Here is a 10,592-nt window from a genome sequence, read left to right on the forward strand (position 1 = left end):
TTACAATCCCTGAGCTAGATATAAAGACTCTCCACATCCCAACCAGACTCTGGAGCCCAGCTGCCTTCACCTAGTGCATCTCGCACCGGGGCTGCAGGTGGAGCTGCCTGCCAGTCCTGCGCCGTGCGCTCGCATTCCTCAGCCCCTGGGTGGTCGATGGGACTGGGCGCCGTGGAGCAGGGGGTGGCGCTCGTCGGGGAGGCTCAGGCATGGTGGGCTGCAGGTCCCGAGCCCTGCCCCGTGGGAAGGCAGCCAAGGCCCGGCGAGAAATCGAGCACAGCGCCGGTGGGCCAGCACTGCTGGGGGACTCAGTTCACCCTCCGCAGCCACTGGCCCGGGTGCTAAGTCCCCCATTGCCCGGGGCCAGCAGGTCTGGCTGGCTGCTCCGAGTGCGGGGCCCACCAAGCCCACGCCCACCCGCAACTCCAGCTGGCCCGCAAGTGCCGCACACAGCCCCGGTTCCCGCTCGTGTCTCTCCCTCCACACCTCCCTGCAAGCTGAGGGAGTGGGCTCCGGCCTTGGCCAGCCCAGAAAGGGGCTCCCACAGTGCAGTGGGGGACTGAAGGGCTCCTCAAATGCCACCAAAGTGGGAGCCCAGGCAGGGGAGGTGCCGAGAGCAAGCGAGGGCTCTGAGGACTGCCAGCACGCTGTCACCTCTCACTACCACCACTAACCCAATATGAAATAGAGAATTTGAATAACCCTACAACTATTAAGGAAACTGGTTTTTAAATTTTAAAACTCCTGAAAAGGAAATCTCCAGGCCTCAATAGTTTCACATGAGAACTACCACTTGATCCAGCAATCCCACTACTGAGTATCTACCAAGAGGAAAAGAAGTCATTATACAAAGAAGACACTTGCACACACATGTTTATAGCAGCACAATTCCCAATTGCAAAAATGTGGAACCAACCCAAATACTCATCAATCAACGAGTAGATAAGGAAACTGTGGTGTATATATATATATATATGATATTATATATATATTATGTATATATCATATATATCATATATATCATATATATCATATATATATCATATATATCATATATATATCATATATATCATATATATCATATATATCATATATATCATATATATATCATATATATCATATATATATCATATATATATCATATATATCATATATATCATATATATATCATATATATCATATATATCATATATATATCATATATATATCATATATATCATATATATATCATATATATATCATATATATCATATATATATCATATATATATGATATATATCATATATATATCATATATATATCATATATATCATATATATATCATATATATATCATATATATCATATATATATCATATATATCATATATATCATATATATATCATATATATCATATATATCATATATATATCATATATATATCATATATATATCATATATATATCATATATATATCATATATATGATGCAATACTACAGAGTCATAAAAAATGAATTAATGGCATTCACAGCAACCTGGGTGGGATTGAAGACTATTATTCTAAGTGAAATAAGTCAGGAATGGAAAACCAAACATCGTATGTCCTCATTGATATGTGGGAACTAAGCTATGAGGATGCAAAGGCATAAGAATGATACAATGGACTTTGGGGACTCAGGTGGGGGAAAGGTAGGAAGCGGATGAGGGATAAAATACTACAAAGTGGGTTCAGTATATACTGCTCCGGTAATGAGTCCACCAAAATCTCACAAATCACCACTAAAGAACTTATACTACCTATTCCCCAAAAACCTATGGAAATAAAAAAAGATAAGAAAAGAAAAAAAAGTAAATGTGAAAATATAAGCTACAGACTAGGAGAAAATATTTGCAAATCATAAATCTAATAAAGGACACCTATCTAGAATATGCAAATAACTCTCAAAACTCAACAGTAAAAACAAAACCAAACAACAACAATCTATATTTTTCAGTGAAATCTGTCTTCACGGTACCGCACAGTCATGATTACTGTAGCTATATAATAAATTTGGAAATCAGGGAGAGTGCTACCTCCTACTTTATTCTTTTTTTTTCAGAATTGTTTTAGTTATTCAGTTCTTTTCCTTTGCACACAATCTTCTCTTCATCGAAGAGCGATTTCACTGAAAAAGATACACAAATGGCAAATAGGCACAGGAAAAGATATTTAATCAACATCATTAGCCATTAGGGAAAAGCAAAGTAAGACCACGATAAAACATTAACTACATACCTATTACAACGACTAAACTTGAAAACAATCACAGCGACGATATGAAACACTGCCAAGGATGCAGGGACCCTGCATCTCCCACACCTTGCTGATGGAGATGTAAAATGGTGCAGCCACTTGGGAAAATAGTTTGGCAATTTCTTTAAAACACTAAACAGATACTTAGCATATGACTCAGCCATTTCACCCCTGAGCATTATCCCAAAGAAATAGAAACTCAAGCCAGGCACGGTGGCTCACGCCTGAAATCCCAGCACTTTGGGAGGCCAAGGCAGCAGATCACCTGAGGTCAGGAGTTCAAGACCAGCCTGGCCAACATGACAAAACCCTGTCTCTACTAAAAATACAAAAAATTAGCCAGGCATAGTGGCAGTTGCCTGTAATGTCAGCTACTCAGGAGACTGAGGCAGGAGAATCAGTTGAATCCGGGAGGCGGAGGTTGCAGTGAGTAGAGATCGCACCACTGCACTCCAGCTTGGGTGACTGAATGAGACTCTGTTTCAAAAAAAAAAAAAAAACAAAAACAAAAACAGATCCACACAAAATCCTATAGGTGAATGTTTATAGTAGCTTTATTTGTAATACCCAAAAAACAAAAACAGCCAAGTTGTCTTTCAATAACTGAATGATTAAACAAACTATAGTACATGGAAAAGTGTTCAGTAATAAAAAGGAACGAACTATTGATACATAACTACATTTGACCCTTGAACAACATGGGCTTTAACTGTGCGAGTCCACTTATAAGCAGATTTTCTTCTGTCTCTACCACCCGTGAAACAACAAAACTAACCCCTCCTCTTCCTCCTTTTCCTCTGCATGAAAACAACGGGGATGAAGACCTTCATAATGATCCACTTCCACCTAATGAATAGTAAACATATTTTCTCTTTCTTATGATTTTAATACATTTTTCTAGCTTACTTTATTGTAAGAATACAGTATATAATACACAGAACATGCAAAATATGGCTTTCATTCAACAATAAGCTATTAGTAATTAAATTTTGGGGGACTCAAAAATTAATTTCAACTGGGTGTAGTTCAGCACCCCTAATCCTCACGTTGTGCAAGTGCCAACTGTATTTGAATGGATTTCAAGGGCATTATGCATGAGTAAAATATTGAAGTCACTCGCAAAAGGTCACATACTGTACAATCCCATTTATATAACATCCTTGAAATGACAAAATTATAGAGATGGAAAACAAATTGGTGGCTGACAGGGGTTAAGGATGGGGGAAAAGAGGGAAGTGGGTGTGACTATGAAAAGGTGGCACCAGGGAGAACTTTGTGGCGATAAAATCGTTTTGTAACTTGATTGCAGTGGCGTTTACATGATCATGTGATCAATTGGAACTACACACACACACATTGCACCAGTATCATTCCTGATTGTGATGTTGAACTATAGTTATATAAGATGTATTCATTGGGGGAAACTGGATGAAAGGCACATGGGATCTCTCCATGATACAATTTCTTTGCAACTTCCTGTGAATCTATAATTATTTCAAATTTTAAAAAGAAAAGCAAAATTAAAGATTTTACAAATTAAATCTGAAAGGAAATTAAGTGTTAATAATTGCCTTTTTGGGAGGTGGAAGTACATGAAATTTTTCTGTTTTGCATGCAAGTATTTTCTATAATGAACATATATGTTACTTTGTTTTTATCACAGTAATTTAAAAAAAAAATCTTCCTCAAACCATGGTCATGAGAGGTTCTATTCAGCTGCTTACATGTTCCCCTCCAGTGATGGCACAGGGGATGGCCTCTCCTAAGACAGCCCTAGGAGGATGGCCTCACAGATGAGGGAAGTGGGGAGAGCAGAGCATCTCCTGGCTAGGGACCTCTGAGTCATGCAGCAAGCATCAACCATTTGCAACAAAAAAAACCATGAGAAACATACACTTATTCACAATGCTGGTAGGAATGCAAAATTGTATCATTGCAATGCAGTGGGGATGGGGAATATCTAACAATTTATGTATGGATCTGCTTTTCAAACCAGTTACCCTATTTCTAGGGAGTTCACCTGAAGAAGCACCTCTGGCAATATGAAAACACATGTCCACGAAGTTATTCATGACAACACTGTTTATCACTGCAGAATATTGGAAACCACCTACATGCCCAAGCATAGGAGAGTAGCTGAATGAATTATGGTACCTCTACACAATGGAATGCTGCTATAACAAAAGAATGAGGAAGATCTCCATGGCCTGATAAGAAGTGCTTTGCAGGACATTCTGTCAAGCGAAAAAACCAAATTGCAGAAGAGCATATAGAGTATGCTATCGGTTGTGTAAGAAGGAACGATGAAACATACACATAGCTATTCATCTTTACACACACACACGAAGGATAAACCAGGAAGAAATGAAGTTGGTTACCCATAAGAGGTGAGAGGAAAATAAGGTGGAAGGAATATAGGAGGGAGTGACCCTTCTCTGAAATGTCTTTATAATGAGGTTTGACTTTTGAAAGCACGTTAATAGTCTAAATGTTCAAAAAATAAAATTAAACAGGAAAACAAACTAAAGCAAATTAACTTAACTGTATTTCAAATGAATATTATAATTATACTGAAGGGGAAGGAAGGAAGGAAGGAAGGAAATGTGAGAGGGAGGGAAACAGGGAAGGAGGGGGTAATAAATAAAAGGACTAACTCTAGTAATTTGCGTATATTTTACTATATACCCATAGTCTTTAACAAGGTTGGAGGATGCGAACTGCAAACAAATCCTGAATTCATTTTAGTAGAACTGTTTTTTGTAGCGGTATGGGTGATGCAATTGTAAGACCATGTTAAATATATTATATTGTTATAACGTATATAAATATATCAAATTATTATATTAAGCAAATGAGTAAATGTGTTAATGTTGGGAGCCAGGATTCTCACTGTGGAAGAAGGGACATGCAAATATGAAATGGGAAAAGCAAAAAAGAACCTGGAATTAGGAGTGGTGGTGTAAATGCATGATTTCTAAAATATGCATAATTATGTGCATATATGGGCATATGTGTATGTCTGTGTGTACACATGCACACATTTTTCTAGTTCTATCCACTGAAAGAGCCTAAAAGCAAAGACACGCAAGTAGCACCTAGCTCCTAGATCTTTGGTCTCTAATACCATTCCATGCTAAAAGGAAGCAGTGCTCTCCAGAGAAATGACTTATTCCAGGAGAGGAGCAGAATATGTACAACATGAGCCCTGAATATCTTATTATGCCAGACACAGAGTGCTTTAAAAAAATCAGCATGTCCCAAGGGAGATGAAAAGGGCTCCCACTAGTCAACTTCAGAATAATTTAAGCACCCAAATATTAAGTACAGTAACAAGTTATAAACCATTAGAAAATAGAAATTAATGAGTCCTTACTGATAATAGATAATAGGTAGATGATAGATAGATAATAGGTAGATGATGATAGATAGTTTTAATTTTTAAATGGGGAAGTATATTCTTTAAAAATGGCAACACAATTAAAGATAAAGAAAGGCTGTAGAGGCCAGGCATGGTGGCTCACGCCTGTAATCCCAGCACTTTGGGAGGCTGAGGCAGGAGGATCACTTGAGGCCAGTAGATTGAAACCAACCTGGGAAATATAGCGAGACCACATGTCAATGAAAAATAAAATTTTGGCTGGGCATGGTGGCTCATGCCTGTAATCCCAACACTTTGGGAGGCTGAGGCAGGTGGATCACCTGAGGTCGGGAGTTCAAGACCGGCCTGGCCAATGTGGCAAAAACCCCGTCTCTACTAAAACTACAAAAATTAGCTGGACATGGTGGTGGGCACCCGCAATCCCAGCTACTCAGGAGGCTTAGGCAGGAGAATCTCTTGAACCCAGGAGGTGGAGGTTGCAGTGAGCCAAGATAGCACCACTACACTCCAGCCTGGGTGACAGAGCGAGACTCCATCTCAAAAAAAAAAAAATTATTTGAAAAAAGAAAACTTTTACAAATTAGATGAGTGTGGTGGTGCATGCCTGTGGTCCCAGCTACTCAGGAGGCTGAGGCAGGAGGATCTCTTGAGCTCAGAAGTTGGAGGCTGCAATGTGCTTTGATCGCACCACTGCACTCCAGCCCAGCTGACAGAGCAAGACCCTATCTCTAAATTAAAAAAAAAAATTAAAAAGATGAATTTTAAATAAGAAAGACTGTGGGAAAGTTTCAGATTAAAAGAGAGTAAAGAGGACACAAAATCCAGTATCTGACTAGAGACTGGATCCTGTACTGGATGGGGGAATAGGCTATAAAGGATTTTATTGTGCCAATTGACAAAGTTGGAATATGGATGATAGAGTACATAAAAGTATTTTATCCCTGGACATTTATGAAGGTGATAACTGTGGGTATGTAAGAGAATATCTCTGTTCTTAGGAAATACATACTGATGTATTTAGGGGTAAAGAGCCATGAAGTTTGTAATTTACTATCAAATGGAGGGAAGGAAGGAGAGAGGGAGGGGGAGACAGAAGGGGGAGAGAGAGCACAAATGATAAAGTAAATGAGAACACTAGGTGAATCTGAATAAAGGGCATATGGGTGCTCTTTGTACTCTATTTTTGCAACTTTTTTAAATTTGAAATTATTTCCAAATAAACTGTTTCAAAATGTTATTATAGAAAAAAACAAGTAGCCCTCAGAAAATGTTTTTCCCCTAAACTCCCATCAACCACTTGGGAGTGCTCACTTCCCACACCCTTGGCAACATTGATTAGAATCACACTTGAAAAGTTTTAACAGGCTTATGAGTAAGGGACTGCCTTTATTACTAGTGAGATTGAACATCTTTTCATATCATGATTGACCATTTATATTTCTTCCTCTGCAAACTGATTATCCAAATCTTTCTCCTGTTTTTTTCTATTGAAGTATTTTTTCTTATTGATTTGTAGAAACTCTTTATATATTGTATATATTATACAAGGATTTTATGTGATAATTACTTAAAAGGATTAGCACACGGAAGGATACAGAATAATTACTCAGAAGAAGGGTGCTTTGAGCATTGTTACTTTAATAATGAGGTGGGGGTGGTAATATTTAAATACTTAAATGTAAATAACACTGTAACGTAGTACTCAAGAACATGGGCTTTAGGGTTAAGCAGAGACTGGGTTCAAATCCCAGCTCCATGGGTGCCACTGGCCATGTTGTTATGCTCCCTGAGCCTCAGCTCCCCTACTCATAAATCTTATCTAAAAGTTGTAGTGAAGAGCCCATGACATTCTATCTGCAAAGGATATACAATACTTAGTACACAGAAAGCACTTTCTAAATGCTATTATTAATTTTGCTACCAGAGAGCCTCCCTGCTTCTTCCCAAGGGTAATCCTTACCAGAGACAAGTAGCATAGCATGATGGCAACTGTTTTCACCAGAAGAGATGAGATGCAGGGTGTAGATGCCATTGTCAGATGCACGCACATCAATAATGGTCAGGGAACCATCAGCACTGCCTGTTTCCCTGCCATTGTGGTCTGGTCCTGGGGTGTAGCCATGGCTGAAGAAGTTAAAATTGAGGATCTGGGTAACCTGATTGGTAGTTGCTCCTCGGAGCCAATTGTAGGAGATGAGATTCTGAGGGATCCCCTGGACAGACAGGGTGACGTTGCCCCCTCAACGGCCCAGGGAGGGATGGATGTGATCGTCAGCTGAGCAGACACCTGCTTCTTGCAGAGGCTCAGGAAGAAGGCAAAGGGAGGAAGCAAAGAGCACTATCACAGAGGCCACTTAGCAGCATTCGACAGTAGACTCAGCCACTGCTAGAGTCTCACTCATCGGAGTTAAACTGTGGGAGTGGGAAGAGCATGTGCAAAGGCCCTGAGGCAGGAGGAAGATCATTGTTTTTGAGGGAAAACCAGGGAAGCCAGTGTGGTTGGAGTTGAGTAAGTGAAAATGAAAGAGGTAAGAGATAAAGTCAGAGAGGTAAGAGAGACAGATCACACTTACAACTGGCATTGACATTTTTGGCAAGACAATTATTCATCTTGTGGATCCGTCCTGTGCATTGCAAGGAGTTTAACACCACTTGCTCTCCCTACTACAACAGCAGCAGCTCCTTCCAGGCATTGAGACAACCAGAGAACATTCCCACGCATTGTCAAATACCCGCTAGGGGGCAGTATTAGCTCTGGTTTGGAACATCATGCAGGCTCTTGCAGATGATTATACAAGTTTTTTTGTTTTTGTTTTCGTTTTTGTTTTTGTTTTTGTTTTTGTTTTTTTGCCACAGAGTCTCGCTCTGTCACTCAGGCTGGAGTGTGCCAGCATGATCATGGTTTACTGCAACCTCCGCCTCCCGGGTTCAAGTGATTGTCGTGCCTCAGCCTCCCGAGTAGCTGGGACCACAGGCATGCGCCACCATGCCCAGCTAATGTTTATATTTTTTTGTAGAGTCAGGGTTTCGCCATGTTGACCAGACTGGTCTTGAACTCCTGGGCTCAAGTGATCCTTCTGCCTCGGCTTCCCAAAGTGCTGGGATTATAGGCATGAGCCACCGCACCAGCCTGTAAGGACTTTTCATTGTATTCTGAGGGAGTCGGAGAACCACTGGAGAGTTTTGGGTTAAAGATTAACACGATGTACCTCGTATTCTGATCATTCTGGCTGCAGATTGCATTGATTTTGGAGCTCAAGGGTAGAGTTGGAACATTGCTCAGCTCCACGAAGTGAGCTGCCATTCACATTGTAGTTAATGCAAATGCTACTTCCAGCAACTGTGCAGTGCACAACCCATACAGCTATATGTGGTGACCCCAGGCAAGGCAGAAGCAGGAGACACCATTTAGGAGGTGACTGCAACAATCCAGGTGAGAGATATCAGTGGGGAAGAAAATCAGAAATTATGATCCGTAACTGTTACCTGCAAGACAGAGCCATGTCCAAAGCCCACCATCTCTGCAGGGACCTTCCAAGGGGCCAGCCATGTTTCTTTGATGCCTCACCAGTCTAGCTGTCCTTCTGCCTCCTCCCAGCTGGAGGCCAGGCCTAGAGGAAGTTCAACAGTGTCTGAAAAGCCCCGCCCTCTATAGGGTCTTTGGTTTTACCTCCTCTCAGAAGACAGCCCATCAGTACTGCTCCCTGGATCCCACTCCCATTCACCCCAGATTCCACACTGAGAGTTTGGGGCAGGGTCCACTGGCACCAGTTTGGGTCTTAACCAATTCTACAGATTCCTCCAGGCTCTGCAATCACAGGATGTCCAGCCCCAGTGCTGCTTTGGCCAGAAAGAATGCTTGGCACTGCATTTGCTGACAAGGAGCGTGGCCTGTGTTTATCCCAGAGGTGGGTGAGGCAGCCTCCGCTGGATCCAGAGGTCCCCTCTGCCACCTGAGGTGCCAGGCATGCAGTGCTGGTCCTAGGTGGGGTTACAGAGGTATTGACACCAGCCTGGTCTCTGGGTTAATTTTTGTTAAGGGCCTGCAGCCCAGTGTGGAGGGGTTGATATTGCGCAGCCTTGAAGGACATGGACATGAGCTTATCAGAACAAGCGATAGCAAGATAAAAGATCAAAGTAGCCTCTTTGCCCCAGATTCTGCATGGCAGCAATTTCCACCAGCAGGGTCCAAAGACCCAAAATGAACAAGGAAAGCAACCTCCTGAAGGGACACTTGGTAATCACCTTGATCTTTGATTTTCAAAGTCTGCAGTCCACTTGGAAAGCAAGGTACAGGGGCAAAGAGAGTTGACAAATATGTACTGCTTGATGAATATGGAAGAAACAAAGAAAACAGAAGTTTGAAAACCACCGACCTAGAATTTTTAAATGATGACACCCAGTGCTAGCAATCTCTGGAGAACAGTTTTGCAAGATGCATCCAAAAACATACACATGTACACTCTCTTTGACCCCACCGTTCCTCTTACATTTATCTTAAGATAATCATTATAGATATGTGAACATATTTACTTCTGGGATAATCATGACAGCATTGTTTATAGCAGGAAATAAAGTGGAAACAACATATATTCTGTCTGCAGAGAAACAGAAGCAATCTATTCTCTCTCTCTGTGTGTATATATACGTGTGTGTGTGTATGTGTGTGTGTGTGTGTGTGTGTGTGTATATACATAAAATACAACAACAAAACTGTTCACCAATGACCAGGTGCTGTCCTGTTACATGGTGAATGCATTTTATCTTTCCCACAGTCCTAGAAGTTAGATACAACTATCATCATCTCCATTTATCATATGGAGAAGTTGAGACACAGAATCACTGGCCCAAAGTCACATGGATGGTAAGAGGCAGAACCAGGATTTGAACCTTTGCAGGCTGGATCCACTGTTCATGCTCCTTCCCATTCCACTGTTTTAC

General features: G+C 41.1%; 1 protein-coding gene across 1 annotated transcript in view; it reads right to left on the reverse strand.

Moving 5' to 3' along the window:
- LOC101147353 (carcinoembryonic antigen-related cell adhesion molecule 5-like) overlaps window positions 1–8,955 on the reverse strand; it is a 33,240-nt gene extending 24,285 nt beyond the window's left edge. Inside the window, 2 exon segments of the mRNA XM_055370964.2 lie at window positions 7,612–7,890; window positions 8,778–8,955. Coding sequence (XP_055226939.1) covers window positions 7,612–7,890; window positions 8,778–8,955 — 457 coding nt within the window.
- Between the last annotated feature and the right edge of the window lie 1,637 nt (window positions 8,956–10,592).

This window comes from Gorilla gorilla, chromosome 20 (assembly GCF_029281585.2).
Source record: "Gorilla gorilla gorilla isolate KB3781 chromosome 20, NHGRI_mGorGor1-v2.1_pri, whole genome shotgun sequence".
NCBI classification, from domain to species: domain Eukaryota; kingdom Metazoa; phylum Chordata; class Mammalia; order Primates; family Hominidae; genus Gorilla; species Gorilla gorilla.